This window comes from Rhinolophus sinicus, chromosome 16, assembly GCF_057876585.1.
Source record: "Rhinolophus sinicus isolate RSI-liver-muscle chromosome 16, RSI-T2T, whole genome shotgun sequence".
Lineage (NCBI taxonomy): Eukaryota > Metazoa > Chordata > Mammalia > Chiroptera > Rhinolophidae > Rhinolophus > Rhinolophus sinicus.
In genome coordinates, this window is record NC_142516.1 from 62,131,236 (window position 1) to 62,148,641 (window position 17,406).

The 17,406-nt window shown below is 32.0% G+C and overlaps 1 protein-coding gene across 8 annotated transcripts in view; it reads left to right on the top strand.

Annotated features, from left to right (window-relative positions):
- CNTLN (centlein) overlaps positions 1-17,406 on the top strand; it is a 277,826-nt gene that overhangs the window by 186,754 nt on the left and 73,666 nt on the right. For all 8 annotated transcript variants that reach the window (XR_016019468.1, XR_016019469.1, XR_016019466.1 and 5 more), the window contains 3 exons: positions 1,956-2,133; positions 5,843-5,936; positions 6,033-6,256. Coding sequence is in view for 1 of the 8 variants with exons in the window: in XM_088793521.1 (XP_088649647.1) it covers positions 1,956-2,133; positions 5,843-5,936; positions 6,033-6,256 (496 nt within the window). In the remaining 7 variants the exon portion in view is untranslated. The remainder of the gene's footprint in view (positions 1-1,955; positions 2,134-5,842; positions 5,937-6,032; positions 6,257-17,406) is intronic.

A 17,406-nucleotide genomic window follows, 5' to 3' on the forward strand; every position in this document is an offset into this window, starting at 1 on the left:
CAAGGTAGATAAAGCTGAGTTAGAGGGTTGTGATTGGGTTAGGTTACGTTTCCTTGACAGTGAGATGTGGGGCAGAAAAACTAATTTTCCTTCTACCTTTCTAAGTTCTTCTGGCTGGATTAATAAATTAACATGAGACAGATTAATAAAAGAAAATGGCCAAATTATTGTGTATGTACACATAGGGGGGTTCTATATGAATATGGGGGCTGTGGTTTGGGACTTCAAAGGGGAGAAAGAAAGTTCACATGGAGATAGGAAAGCAAATGGTTGGTAAATAAGTATTTGCTGGGCCATCTTTAACAATGGGACACAGAGAGGACCCTGATCAAAGGGCCCTTCTAGGTTCCTCCCTGTGTATCACGTATCAGACACGTATATTAACTATAATTATTTATGATGATATTCCCTTTCCTGGAGGAAGTTCTGTATCTAAATTCTTTCAGGCAGTAAGGGAGAAGGTCAAAGATTTTTCCGAGTCTTTTTTTTTTTTTTTCTTGAAAATAATCAGCTAAATCCCAAAAGGCATATTTTGGGTTGGCAAACTCTGCTTCCCCTCAGAGACTTTTCCTGTAAGTGTAGCTGACTTAGGCTTAGATTTTTCTGACATGGGCTGGGCCATTGGGGTGGTCCACATTTTGTGGGTCCCTACATACAAATTACCTTATCAATGCCCATTCAGTGATGAGTGACAATGAAGAGTTGTTATTAATACCTTGAAGAAGAAAAACAAAATTTCAGCAAAGCATGTTTATCTAATTTGTGGATAACGTGGCATTGAAAGGGGTGAAAACTATTTTACAGATCTCAATAGACTGGGACAATAGTTATACAAAAGACTGCAGGTTCTTTACTTGGCTATAAAATGCCAATTGTTCAACTATATAATGGGAAAAATATGAGACTTTGCGGTAGTGTACAGAAAAATATTTTATGAGGCTTTGTTAAATCCTGTATGAGTCTATAGTACAATGTACATGCCAGAAAAGCTTACCTAGTTTTTGTCTCCATCTACCAGTTCTACTAAGTATGTCTCCTAGTACACTTGGAATATGAAATTGAATTCTGGGCACAATAATGCTCCATCAAAATAAGCTGAAGCACATTCAGAGTGACCAGGGTGTTGAAACATCTCAAAAGCATACATATTAGGCATATTTGAACAAGCTAGGGAAGTTTTTCTTAGAGATGCCTCAGGTATCATATAACTATATTTAAACAGTTAAAAGGTCATGCATGTGGGAAAAGGATTGGTCTTACCTGTATTTTCTCCTCAACCTCCGCACTTCCAATCTTCCTTTCTTGGTTTATGTTTTATCCTTAACACACACTACTAACACACTACGTATTTTACTGATTCTTTGTATTTGTTACCTATCCCCCCACCCCTCTAGGATGAAAGCCACATGAGGGCCAGGATTATTATCAACTATATTTACTTACTGCTTTATTCCTGGTGCCCAGAAAGTGCCTGGCATACAGTTGGTGCTTAACAAGTATTTTATTGAGTGATGACTGGTCATTAGCAATGGAACTGGGATCAGTGGTTGAAAGCCTCAGAGATTCAAATGTTGTCCCAGACTAAGGGGAAACTTTCTGTTAGGAATGTTAAAGCTTTCTGTCCTGGCTCAGAAAGTAATGAATACTCCAACCCTGGGAGTGTTAAAACTTGTGCTTCCTGAGTTAACACTTAGTAGAAATACTGTAGAAGTGATGCTAATAGGCAGTTGATACTAAATATTCTAATTTCTCGAGATTTTATAATTTTGTAAAATATATTTAGACTAATTTTCTCTCTTAACATCGAGAACTAGTAAATGCTCAAGTTAAACTTATAGCTGTATATGCAATATGTGCTATCATATTATTTGGTCTTGAACTTAAAAGAGGTATATTTACTACTTTTCCTCTTGGGTTTTATGTACCCCCTCACACACACCTTTTTCCAAATGCAGTGATTCTGAAACACAGACCTCTCAAAATTTGGGAACAATTATTGTAGAAACATCTCAGAAAATAAGTCCTCCAGAAGATGGAAGAGACCAGACAGAGAGTGATCAAACGGAAGACAGCCAAATGCAAGGAAAAGAAATAGTGCAGATGTCAAACAATACAGATGGCAAGACCCCAAAGGTAAATGACACAGTTTTGCTTAATTAAAAGCTATGTTTTCAATTTTATCTTATGTTTCATAGCTTAAATCAAATTTTGTTGCCTGTGATTTAATTTATATCCTTAAAAATTAACTTTTCTTTGACGTATGCAATGAAAATACACACTTTTTAAATAGTTTTAAAGTCCAATTTGTTACAATCTTTTTATAGATAAAATGGAAATAGATAGTATTCTCCTAAATATAAATCTTAAAGAATTTATATCTGAGCCAAAAATAAAGGTGATAGTAAGTAAGCTTATTATTGTTTTCTGGTATATGAAATATACAAAGTGTAGAAACTTCTGTTTTCTATTAGCTGTTGTATGATAAAGTTATTTAGTTTGACTAAATCTACAAATAGCTGATATTTACCTAATTTCTCAATGTATCTTAAACCTTAAAAAATTAATGTTCCTAAACAATTTATTTAATAATTATTACTATCAATATATCATGTCACCAAAATGTTTACCTATGCAGCATAAATTGGTGAAAAACAGAGAAATGGTCATTTTATTTTGTTCTAAAAAATCATCTTTTAATTAACCTATAGGGTTCTTTTAAAATCAAATCCAGAAGTGTTTATTATTTGAGATCTGGCAAGAACTTTGGAAGAAAAAGTTCAAAGATGACAGAAGTCTATTTTAATTACCACTAGAATAAATTTCAGATGATTGTACTCTAAGTGCCTGCTGATTTATTGATTGATAAATAGATTTTATAGAAATCTCCTATTTTTCCACATATTTTTGGCTGGGAATTTGGTTTAGCTGCAGTCATTTATGTGCAGTATAATGAGTCTATAAATAAAAGTAACTCATAATTCCATTCATATAATAAGAGGATATAATATAAACTACTTTGAATAGATCTATGCATTGTTCACAGTCAGAAAATAAACGTTGAGCAAATTGTCGCAATTGTGTTTTGAAACTATTAGGACTTCAGAACTCACTAACCCCAAAGGTAACGATTATTTGAACTTCAACTTAATCACTCATCTCCTCTTCCTTATAATTTCATCTCTCTTAAAATAATGGTTAATTTTTTCCTGTTTTTCAAATTTTATAGATTCTATACAGTATATCTTTTTTTGTGTTTCTGGCTTCTTTTGTTCAATGTTATGTGGAGTTCATTCACTTTCATTGTTGTATATAGTATTTCATTGTCTGAAATATACCTCAATTTATCCATTGCTACTGCTGAATTTTGGGTTGCTTCCATTTGGATTTCTTGCAAACAATGTTGCAATGAATGTTCTTGTACATGTCTTCTATTGCATACGTGTGGGTGGGCATTTTTGTAATGAAATACCAGGGGTAGAATTACTGCACCATGGATTATGTTTTCCTAAGATTTTAGTTGATAATGCTGTTTTCCAAGTGTTGTACCAATTTGCTGCACCAACCAGTAGACTGAAAATTTTTACTATTCCTCATTGATACTTAGTGTATTAGTATATCTCATCTCAGCCACTTTTGTGTGTATTTTGACGTATATCATGTGGATTTAATTTATGGTTTTGTGATTACTAATAAGGTGTTGCGTATTTTCTCGTTATAGTGACCATTTGGAATTCTTTAGTAAATTTTCTCTTCAAGTCTCTGCCCATTTTATAATTGAGTTGTCTGTATTTTTCTTATTCATCTATAGGTGTTCTCTTATATAACCTTTTATTGGTTTCATCTGAGCCTTTGGTTGTTTATATACATTGTAGATATCTTGCCCAACTCCATACTGTGCCTTTTCAGGGCTCTTAATGGAGTTTTTTGAGGAGCAGAACATCTTAATTCTAATGCAGTCACAGTAGAAAGATCAAACAATCCAATTAGAAAATGGGCAAACAATATGAACAAACATTTCACCAAAAATGATGAATGGATGGCAAATAAGCATATATAAAGACGTCCAACACCATTAACCAGTAGATAAATGCAGATTCAGACTCTGATGAGATACACGTCTATCAGAACAACTAAAATAAAAAATAGTGACAATACGAAATACAGGCAAGGATATAGTGGATCTGGATCTCTCATACATTTCTGGTGGGAAACAGCAGTTTCTTAAAAAAAGCCTAATCAAACACCTACCATACAACCTAGCTATCTCCTTCTTGGACAATTATCCCACAAAAATGAAAATTTATTTGTATCCAGAAAACCTGTACATGAATGATCATAACAGCTTTATTTGTAATAGCTGAAAACTGGCAACAACCAAAATTTCCTTCATTAGCTGAATGGTTAAACAAACTGTGGTATATCTATACCATGGAATACTACTCAGCAATAAAAAAGGTACAAATGTTAATACACACAATATTCTAGCTTTGTGACCTCAAATTTGTCATCCTGAGTTGGGGCCTATGCTTTCTTTCATGTCTTGTGGTCTTTTGTGTTGGGGATTATCAGTTGTCCTGTATTTTGTTGTCCACTTTGTTGTCACTTGTCTCTCTTGGTTCCTACTTTCACTTCATTTTTGACCTCAGACTTTCCCTTAATATTTTGCCATGTTACAAAGACACTTTGTGCTCATTTTAAAATGTGAGAATTTTTATGAATTTCTAGTCAGTAATAATACTGGAAATATAAGTCCAGTTCTTTTTTAATTTAGGTCCAGTTAATTTAGTGACTAATATTTATAATTTGGTAGTTCTGTTTTGGATCTTTTTACAGTACTCAGTAATAACACTTAAATATTAATTGAATCATAAAGCAATGAAACTTCTAAAATGTATATCTTATGTACTGGTTCTGAAGACAAATTTAAATGAGACATTTCAAAAATATTTTTAGAAATGAAACATAGTTTAAAGGAAAGTAATTACTTCAAAGAAAACCTTTTCTTAGATAGGGTTTTCTGGTATTTGTGTTAATAAATCGGTTTTATTACTTTAGGGCCATGCTTTTATATAATCTATGTACCCGTCAACATAAAATATATGGCTCATTGTCAAAGTATCATTGGGTCAAATTTATTTCTTATTCCCCAATTTTACTATAATTATTTATTTGTCCCTGAATTGGGATCTTTGAAAAACAATTATCTTTTTTAAAGAATTAGTTTTCTAGATTGATATTGTTCCTGTTTCTCAGCCAACAAATTCTTAAACAAGGCCACATATTTTATTGTTAGGATTTACAATATTTTGAAACATATTCCTATTTAAAATTTTGCTTTGGGAAAGGTTTTTTAAATTTGTAAAACATTTTAGAAGAAAAGTCAACATAGCTTTATTATATTTAGCCTTAGTGTAATGGATGTCATGAGGAAAACATATAGTTTCAAGGAAACTTACTGTATTATCATCAACATTATTTTAACTTGATTTGTGAGAAGAGATTTATCCATCTACATACAACAGAAAACAGTATTTGAGAAAAGGATCTAGATTTCCAGAGAATCAGTTATTATTATAATATTTTATTTTTGTTGCTTTTACTATATTTACTCCCAAGTTTCTACTACTTTGGGGTTGATTTTGTATTTGTATCTTTTTCCCTCTAGGTTAACTTCAGTACAAACATTATTTATGGGTTCTTGGTATCAATTATAGAATTTTGCCTAGATTTTTTTAACTGCTTCATAAATATATTTTTAAGTAAAATAATATTATTTATTATTTTGATTCATTTGAAGTTCTTATTGAGTAATAATCTAATTTTTATGAAACCTCAAATTTAGGATTATTTTCATTGCAAGCAAGCCAAAAAAACAGTTTTTCAAAAAAAGAAAGTTGATATTCAAAAGAGTTCACATACAACAGTCCCTACCAGAGGTAAGAATGCATATGAAATTAACAATGTCTTTGTAATTTAATGTGATTTTTAAATATAATGAACATTATTTTTATATAACAGTTACGTTTTCTCAGTTAACAGAGAAAAGTGGAAAAATATAACTGCCCAGAAATCAAGTAGCAGTATTATTTTTTTACGAGAACGGATTATATCATTGCAACAACAAAACAGTGTGCTTCAGAATGCCAAAAAATCAGCAGAATTGTCTGTTAAAGAATATAAAGAAGTGAATGAAAAGCTCCTTCATCAGCAACAAGTATCAGAGCAACGATTTCAGACTAACAGACAGACAATAAAGGTAAAGGGAACTTTAAAAACAAATTATACTAGACTATATTATAAACATAAATATTTGGTTTTACATGTGTTGTTTGGATCATATTTGTGTGACAATATGTGTCTATGAGTTTTAAAAAAATTCCCAGGAGCTGCTAATTAATATAATTAGTTTAATACCTTGCATTTCTTTAATTAGGTTGTATTAAGAAACAACCTATATCAGGGAGAGAACACCAAATCAAAAAGACAAAGATTTTACTAGTATTCCTTTTCCACGTAGTTTTCTTTTCATCTTAACATTTTTATATCATATTTATTTCAGTATATCTTAGATTTTAAAAGCAGACGCCATAAGTGCATTTAGTTTGCCCAATTTGTCCATGTCTAAAACTTTGAATTTATCATTGTGAATCACATTATTAACTGGTAATTACATCAGTTTCTATTTGCAAATACTAGTTTAAAATGTGAAGATTTTCATATAAATATTTATATTAATGTGTTCTTATAACTTTTTTATGCTTCTTTTATTCATGTGAATTGACTTTTCTGCTATAATTATTAGACATATTGTACCTTACTGCTGCTTATAATAATTTAAACTTAAAGCAAATGAAAACGAAAAGATTGTTCCTTATGTATCCATTCTTTTTTCTCATGTTTTACTCCTCTTTATTATCACCAGTTGCCATATTCTCTAAAAGTTATGACATAATTTCTATTTAACTAAACATAACTGTTCTTTTCTTTCTTAAGCCACAAATTATTCTTAAAAATTGTAAAAAGTCACAGTACATTAACAAGTTTAATCAAATAGTTACTGCTGTTTCCAAAATGGACTTCTTTCTTCTTTTATTTATTTTTTTGAGGTCACTAATTTTTTTTTTTAAGATTTTTTTTTTTTAAATATTGAATTGTATACTTTAAATAGATGAAGGGTGTGGGATGTGAATTTATATCTGAGTAAACCTTTTAAAAAAATGTTGATTTTTAAATAGGAAAATATCAAGAGAATTAGTAGTAGCTGAATGAATTTTGCTGATAATACATTCATTCCTGACAGAATAATATAATAAAAATCATTCTCTAGTCAATTTAGCAAGGCCTACTGCCAACATCCATTGCCTGGATATACCACAGTTTATGTACCTGTTCACCTATTAAAGGACATATCGATTGTTTCCATGTTTTGGCAATTATGAAGTAAGCTGCTATAAACATCTATGTGCAGGTTTTTGTGTGCACATGGGTTTTCAATGCCCTTGTGTAAGTACCAAGTATCACAGTTGCTGGATCATATGGGAAGAGTGTGTTAGTTTTGTAAGAAACCGCCAAAATGTCATCCAAAATTGCTGTACCATTTTGTATTCCCACCAGCAGTGATTGAGATTCCTATGTCTCCACATCCTCACCAGCATTTGTTGTTGTGAGTGTTCTGGATTGTGTCCATTCTAATAGGTGTGTAGTGGTATCTCATTGTTGTTTTGACTTGAATAGCCCTGATGACACATGATGTAGAGCATCTTTTTAATGAGTATTTGCCATGTGTTTATCTTCTTTGGTAAGATGTGTGTTTGGATCTCTTCCCTATTGGTTGCTTGTTTTCTTACTGCTGAGTTTTAAGAGGTCTTTCTATATTTGGCTAATAGTCCTTCATCAGATGTGTCTTTTGCAAATACTTTCTCCCAGTCTATGGCAGAATGGGTCTTCTCATTCTCTCGATATTGTCTTTCAAAGAGCAGAAGAAGTTTTTAATCTTAATGAAGTCCAGCTTATCAATTATTTTTTTTATGTGTCGTGCCTTTCGTGTTGTATCTAAAAAGTGATTGCTATATCTAAGGTCATTTAGAGGTTCTCTTATGTTATCTTCTAGGAGTTTTCTAGTTTTTCATTTTATACTTAGGTCTGTGATCCATTTCAAATTAACTTTTGTGCAGGGTGTAAGGTCTGTGTCTAGATTTGTTTGTTTGTTTGTTTGTTTGTTTGTTTAATCTGGGTCTTTTGCCTTTCCATATAAACTGTAGAAGCAGTTTGTCAATTTCTACATCCTGGGACTTCAGGATTTCAATGAATTTGTAGATCAAATTGGGAAGAAACATCTTTACAATATTGTGTCTTTCTGTCCATGAATATGGAATATCTCATCATTTATTTAGTTCTTTAATTCCTTTTATTAGTGTCTTTTAGTTTTTCTCATATAGACCTTGTACATATTTTGTTAATATGTATTGAAGTATTCCTTTTTTTAGGGATGCTAATGTAAATGGTGTTTTGCTTTTAATTTCAAATTCCACTTATTCATTGCAAATATTACCTTGTATCCTCCAACCATGCTGTAATCACTTATTTGGTCCAGGAGTTTTGTTTGTTTGTTTGTTTGTCAATTATTTTGGGTTTTCTACAAAAACAATTTCATTATCAGAAAAAAAGAGAGAGACAGTTGTATTTCTTCCTTCCCAATCTGTAGGTATAGATTTCCTTTCCTTGTCTTGTCGACTTAGCTAGGACTTCCAAGTATGTTGAAAAGCCATGGTGAGAAGAGATGTCTTACCTTGTTTGTGATCTTAGTGGAAAAGTTTCAAATTTCTTTCCATTAGGTGTGATGTTAGCTGTAGGGCTTTTATAGATACCCTTTATCAAGCCGAGGATGTCTCCCACTATTCCTAATAACCTCGAGATTTTATCTTGAATGAGTGTTGGATTTTGTCAAGTACTTTTCTGCATCTATTGATATAATTGTGTGATTTTTAGTTTTTAACGTGTTAATGTGAAGGACTACATTAATCGATTTCCAAATGTTTTACCAGTCTTGCATGCCTGGGATAAAACTCACTTGGTCATAGAATAGAATTATTTTTACACATTGTTGGACTGGATTTTCTAATATTTTTTGTGGAATATTTTTACATCTATGTTCATGGGGGTGTTGGTCTATAGTTTTCTTATATTATTTGTGTGATTTTTGGTATTAGGGTAATTCTGGTGTCATAGAATGAGTTAGGAATTAACTCCTTCCTTCTGCTTGTATCCTCTGAAAGAGAACGTAAGTAAAGGATTGGTATAATTTTAATTTAGTAAAATTCATCAGTGAGCAAAGGCCTGCTGCTTTTCATTTTAGAAGGCTATTAATTATTGATTCAATTTCTTTAATAGATATAGGTCTATTCAGATTGTCTATCTCTCCTTGTTGAGTTTTGGTACATTATGTGTTTTAAGGAATTGGTTTATTACATCTAGGTTATCAAATTTATGGGCATAGAGTTGTTTATAGTATTCTTTTATTATCAATTTAATAGTCAAAGATCTGTAGTTATATCCCCTTTGTCATTTCTGATATTAATAGTTTGTGTCTTCTGTCTTGTTTTCCTGGTTATCCTGACTAGGGACTGATGAATTTTATTAATCTTAAAGAACCCGCTTTTGGTTTCATTGATTTTCTCTATTGATTTCCTATTTTCAATTTCATTGATTTGTGCTGTAATTTTTATTCCTTTTTTTCCCCCTGCATACTTTAGATTTAATTTGCTCCTCTTTACTAGAGTCCTAAGGTGGAAACTTAAATAATTTATATTTTATATCTTTTTTTCCCTAACACATGTATAAATTTGAATGCTATAAATTTCCCTCCAAGCACTGCTTTCACTTTTTCCCACAGACTTTGATAAGTTGAGTTTTCATTTTCATATAGTTCAAACTGTTTTTCAATTTCACTTGCGATTTCTCCTTTGACCCATGTGTTATTTTGAAGTATGTTGTTTAATCTACATATTTTGGGATTTTTCTGGTTATCTTACTGTTATTGATTTCTAGTTGAATTCCTTTGTGATCTGAGAGCAGACATGACATTATTTCTATCTTTAAATTTGCTAATGTGTGCTTTACGATAAAGAATGTGGTGCTATTCCTTGTGAGCTTAAGAATAACGTATATTTTCCTGTTGTTAGGTAAAGAAGAATGTGTGTTTTGCTGTTGTTAGATGAAGGAGTCTATAGATATTAGTTATAGACAGTTGATTTTGAACTCCAGTTGACTTAAACTATGTCCTTACTGCTTTTCTGTTCTACAGATTTGTCCATTTCTGATAGAAGGGGGTTGAAGTCTCCAACTATGATAGTGAAATTGCTTATTTTCCTTTGCAGTTCTGTTAATTTTTGCCTCCCATAGTTTGATGCTCTGTTGTTAGTTTCATACACATAAGGATTGTTATGTCTTCTTGGAGAATTTACTCCTTTATAATTGTGTAATGCCCTTCCTTACCCCTGATAAATTTCCTTGCTTTGAAGTCTTCTGTCTGCAATTACTATAGCTAATCTTACTTGCTTTTGAATAGTGTTAGCATGATATATTTTCTTCATCAGTTTACTTTTAATCTATATGTGTGTTTACATTTCAAGTGAATTTCTTGTAGACAACATATATTTGGGTCTTATTTTTGGGTCTATGTACTCTGATAACTTGTGTCTTTTATTGGTACATTTAAAGCATTTAGAACATTCACTGATTATTCAAACTGATTATTGATATAGTTGGATTAATATCTATAATATTTTATTTCTGGAGATAGAACTGCAATCACTAATAGGGAATGTCCGTGCCCTTATGAAATTGGTATTGTATTTTAGGAGAGACTAATAGTAAACATGCAAAGAAATTAATGAGGTGACTTTAAATTATGAATATTATTTTGGAGAAAACTAAATTGGGACACTGGGATAGAATTTATTAGACAGCTGAGTTCCCCTTTAGTTTAGGTACTGACTCAACCTACAAGTAGACGTTTAACAGTAGTATAGCTTGATACCATTCAAATTATGACAATGAGAAAATTAGATTAACTTTATAAACATACTATTATTTCCATGATTTAAAATAGTTTCTGAGGAATCTAAGCTCTTACTCCAGTAGCACTGTCACTTTTTTTCATTACAATTCCATTTGTATACCTATATACATCTGTCATCAATTTTATATATTATACTGTTTTGAATGAAGTTTGTCTGTACATAAAAAATCATTCTCATTGTTCAAGGTTTGTCATCACTGAGCATATTAAAACCCAAGAAATAAGTAATCAGAGTTCTAATGAAGTGTTTTCAAAATGTTTGAAAGAATGGTAACCCTTACAAATGTATAAGAAAATGATGAAAGCCCAGAAGAAAAATGTACAAAGATAATGAATAGACAGTTTTTAAAAGAATAATTAGATATAGCCTGTTTTCATAAATTCTATAAAAAGTAACTCAACATGATTATACTTAAAAAATTGCAAAGCAAATCAGCAAGGAAACGTTGTTACGCTGCAAGAGTAAAGAGCTTATTAATGCCCAGCATTGGTGGGTTTATGGAAACAAGTACTCACACGTTCTGTTGGTGAGACAGCAGTTGAGACAACTTTTAGACACGTGATTTAGGAATGTTGATTACAATTTTAACTACCTATACATTTTGGCCCAGGAATTTTATATTTATACTATATTATTATCTAAATAAAATAGCCCAGTTTGCTCACAGGAATCCATAACAATCACATAGTGTTGCTTATCATAATAATTTGGAAGGCAATGTTCAGCAGTACTTAGTTTATTATAATAGTTATGATATAACCATATAGTGGATTGTGAAAATATATAAATATATATATTTTTTTAGTACATGGAAACATGTTTATAATTAATTCCATAACATTGGCTAGATTTAGATCTCTTGCATAAAAAAAATCTGCATTGTATAATTATAAATACATGTTTACTTCTTGATGCATTGCTAAATTTTTAGAAAATAGAAGAAATCTCCAGGGATGCACCACTCTCACTGCACCCAACAAAGAACAAATTAGGAGCAATAATCAGTAGCAAGCAGAAGATACAGAGATGCACAGGTTGTAGGTGCTACTGCGACACTGTGGTCTGTGATCTGGATAACATGCTTTATGTCAGCAGGACTGGGGAGATGAATCAGGGTCAGCATCCACCCAGGACTGCCTCGGCTCCTGGCAGCAAGCGTATGTATTTACTCTGGAGGAAAGTGTCTTCAATTTACCTACAAGATTCCCATGCCGATAGGAATTTACATTCAAGATCACCATGTACACACAGAAGCAAGCCAATATATGTGAGAGTTAACTGAAACAGGAAGTGAAAAAAAAATTATAACCCACAAGAACTTCAGATACTGAAGCTGTGATAGTAAATACAAGTACATGAAATGTTAAAAGAAATAAATTACAGAATCACAAAAAATGAGCAAACAATAAGAGACTAACAGGAACGATGAGATTTAGAAGTGAAGATACAATTTTGAAGGACGAATTGGTTAGACTAGTTAATAGCAAGCTAGACATGGTTGAAGAGAGAATTAGTGAACTAAAAATAATCTGAATTATCCTAAAGTCATCACTGAAAGATGTGGAAATAACAAACATGAAATATAAAATAAAAGAAATGAAAAAGACAAAGTGTATAAGTTCCAAACCAGTAGTGAAAATGAAATAGAATTTTTTAAAATGAACACACACATAAAAAACCTAAACCAATTGAAAATCTAAAAGTAATCAATATTTCTGTCCTCACCCCCAAGATGATAGTCCTTGTATATTTTACCTTGTTGTTTTTTTTTTGAGATAGCGAAACTCTAATATTTTAGTCCCACTTTATTTTTTGTTGAAAATATCTATGAAAAATACATATCACTGTCATTCTATTTTTGTTGGAAAAAATATATACATACACATATGTATATATACAATACAAATTCTATTTAGGGTTTTAGAATCTGCTTTTTTTTTTCACAGAATGTGGTTCTTTTTTTGGAGACCTAGTTTCTTCTTTTATATTTTTAATCCTTTTAAACATTCTTTACAATTATGTGTTCTTGAGATTCTAGTCTTGTTTTTTGTTATTTCTGCTTACTCTCAGCCAGGAGAGGATGCTTCTCCTTGTGTTTACAATTTTGATTCTCGGCTCAGCTTTAGTAGAGTACTTTTTTTCTATGGTAGTTCATTGAAGCCTGTGTTTTGGGAACATTCACCCAGACTGCTTCTATCTGCTTTTGCCATCTAGTAGTGATCTGTACTTATACTAATTCTCAGGGTTAGGGTTCCTGGTCCACTCTGACAGATTCATATTGGAAGCCCAAATTAGGTACAGTTACAGACATACACATCTTCAGCAGAGAGAATGAATAATATTTTACTCTATCATAATCCTAATCAGAGACCAACAACTTCCTTATTATCTTTCTGTCCTAACAGGCATTTTTAATTTTTTTTTTGTCTACCCTTTAACTGACATTACATCACTTAAAAGGACCTTCCATTTCTGCCTCTTTGGGCCTAAAGTCAAAGTCTCAGCTCCTGCTCCCACAAATCCTGAGTCTACTGGTTGGTAATTTCCACTCTGTGACAGCTACAACTCTAGTCACACACTCAACGCTCCTCAGTCACCCTGTTATTCTAGCACTTGAGCATTTCCCTTTCTTTTTTACCTCCAGCAATACCCTTAAAATAATATTTACATTTTCCTATAATTTCTGTGTGTTGCGAAAGGTTTTCAGCTTATATGGTCTACCAAATGACCAGTCTTTCAGTTTTTGTATATCGTTTTCCCCAAATCTTTAACTGTATTACCTGTATTAACTGTATTACTTGTATCCAGCATTGAACAAAATATTAAAAATGTGCTGAGTAAAGAGTGCAGTGGGTTATGTTTGAATAGTGTAAGCATTTGCAAAATGATTTTATTTTTTCTTGTTTAATCTTCATTAACAAATTTGTGATATAGTTATTCTCATTTAAAAAAATAATTAAATTGAAATCCAAAGAGATTAATAAAGTTATCCATGTTTACTTCACTAGTACCATATAGATCTATTGTTGAAATTGTGTTTTTCTGACTCTAAATATTGTGCCCTCTTCACTATGCTATGCACTTTCAGATAATACATTATCAAGAATACACAATTACAGAAAGAAAGGAAAGTTATTTCAGTGTTCTAGAATCAAAAAAGTGTGTAGGTTAAATGAATTAAAAACTGTAATCGTTGTGTTCTTCATCGTTATTTACTTTTTAAAAATACGTTTATTTTTTCACTCTTGCCATTTTTATGAAAGATTTGAGGCAGTGAAGGTTTATTATAGATTATTGGAAAATAGAGAAATGCTCTACAAATATTCTCAGATGTTGGATACTTGGTTCTGTATTTTTATATTCTAGATCTGTTTAAGGAAAAAAAAAATAAACTACCACTTGGTAGTAATAATTAAAAATAAATCTGCTTAAAACTTAACATGTGAACCAAATGTGGAATTAGGCAATAAAAATATACAAAAGAGGAATCACAGTGGCAACACCTTATTTATCTGCTTTTAAGTCTTTTTAAACAATGCTAATATATAAGGCTTTTTACTTAAAACAGAAGTTCCCCGTGATAGACTCAAGCATTAACAGAAGGTCACCATGGAAGACATAAGACATTTTCTTTTGGTTGTCTATCATCATAAGCTGACCATGTTCCAAACAAAACAGAACAAAATAAATTTCCGAAACCATATCCACTTCTAAAGTATTTCCTCTGAATCATCTTTGACTCCTCCTCTTTATTTGTTGACTCTTCTCTACAACCTAATCCTATTGTCTTTTCCTCTTAATTTCCATTTCTAATGCTACCAGGTACTATCTCTTTTTCTTTGAGTACTGCAATATTCTGTACTTTCTTTGAGTACTGTAATATTCTAGCTGGTTTCTCTAGTTTCTTCCTCATTTCTTCCCATATACTAGTACCAGAGTAATATTGCTAGAATGTGGATTTCATCCAGTACTGTAGGAACCTACAATTGGTTTCCATGTGTGACCCTTTCAAGGCCAAGCTACTCAGCACATTTTTCAAGATTTTTACATGATCTGCTCAACTAACCTATTGTTATAGTCCTCTGTTTCCCCACATAGAACCCTCATGTCATGATAAAGTGTTCTTTCGTCCATAAAACTGGCGTTAATTCAGTCTATGCTGGTGCATTCATTCTTTCAAATCTCATTTTATATGTTCTTAATAATAATACAAATAATATTAGCAAATATTTTTGTGTACTTATATGCTAGATACTTCTCTAAGTGCTTTTACATGTATTAACTCATTAACCCAAATAATGAGTCAGTGAGATAGATACTATAGCTGATCCTCTTATACAATGGAGAAACTGATGCAGAGAGAATAACATGCCCAAGGTCATAGAACTCATAAGTGGCAGAACAGAGGTTCAAGTCCAAGCAGTGTGATTCTAGAACCTGTACTCTTAAGCACTATACTCTACTACCTTTCACAAAACAATGTCAGCTAACATTTACTCAATGACTAGTACGCCTACTTTCTAGGCATTCTATTAATTTTTTCCATCGGCTCTTTATATCAACCTTAAAAGGATGATATCTGCATATTATATATGATAGAATTCAGGCTTAAAGACTTGAAGTAAATTGCCCAGTATCAGGCTAAATTGGAGCTCCAGGATTATAATCTACATCTGTCTGTGGATCCTAACTCCATGATCTTTCTACTTTTCTAAGCTGATCTTTTATACAATTTTGCGTTCAATAATTTTAAAGTTTAACATTTGTTAATTCTGTTGCATCTAGTAGCTAATTACTTCTTCAAGGGCGAAAACCATATATTATATGTCTTTGACAACTTTCATTGAATCTTGCCTAATTGAGGGCATAGTACATTCTCAGTAAGAGGAAAGTTGACTTACTGACTAGTTTTTACCATGACACTGACGTGATACTGCATATTTTTTATCAAGATTAAAAAATTGTGTTCTACTTCAAGAACCGTCCTCTCTTCTTTATATCACTCTAAATCCAGCACATTATGCAAAGTCTGTTTCATGAATCACTTCCTACATGTAACATTTCCCAGCACCTTTTTGTTTTTCTAAGTGTAGCATAAAATAAAGGAAGAATTGTGTTGTAATCCATTAAGTTTAAGGGAGTAATTTTACATATAAGTATGAAAGTATCCTACAAGCTTTTTTTTTTTTCTAAATCAAAGTTTATTGGGGTGACAATTGCTAGTAAAGTTACATAGGTCTCAGGTGTAAATTCTGTAATACATCATCTATAGATCACATTGTGTGTTCACCACCCAGAGTCAGTTCTCCTTCCATCACCATATATTTGATCCCTTTTACCCTCATGCTACAGGCTTTTGTGATTAGGAACTAGAGAATCAATTTGAGAGTTAGAAAATGGAAGAGCATACGCACATAGGTCACAAATTAGTCTTCATTAACGTTAAGGAACTAAAGGCATTGATGATTAAAAAGTTGACCAACCAACTAATAGATTAATAATGTCCTGAAAGTGTTGGAAGGTATGGTTTGGATATGAGGTAGTAATGTAGTAGTGTGGTGCTTTCAAGGAGAAGGGCGCATACCATTTGTCAGAAATACTACTGGGCTCACATCACTTACTTGTATTACCTTTCTGGTAACTATAGACATTTAATTTTCTGGACCCTCGATGCTTTCTAAAGGAAGAGGATAGTCCTTTTATAATCCCCTCCCCCAAAGCTGTTTCTCTCTCTCTCTTTATATATATAAAACCCCCAGTGATTTGTGTTCACAGAAGGAGGCATGAAATATTTCCAAAAGTTAAAGAAGAGATGCTTTACAAAACATGGCTTGGAGAACCAGACTTCCACCCTGGACCATTGCTGCCTAATAATAGCCTTTGATCTGCCTTTACCTTTACTCCTCCACTGGAAGTGCTTCAAGAACTCAAATATAATCTTTATACATACATGTCATAAATATACAATGCCATTTATTTTGTGGTTAAACATCAGTATCTTCTCTGATATCTTGATGCATTCTTGATTCCCCTGCCCTCTGAGTCAGACATCGCTAAATTCTGCAACAGCAGATTCTGTATTCAGAAAATTTTTTGGCAACAGCAATCTTAAACAAAGCAAGTTCATTGTCAGGTTTTGGGTTTTCAATTTTGCCTCATCTCTTGTCAAATTACATTAACCAGTTTATCTTAAATTTGTTTAATCAACCCCCCCCCCCCCAAAAAAAAAAAAAAAAAAAAAAGACCTTTGCCAAGTATCAGAGTCTGGAATTAAAAACAATAGAGCATAACCCATTCAGCAAATGCCTTTGGTTTTTAGGTTACT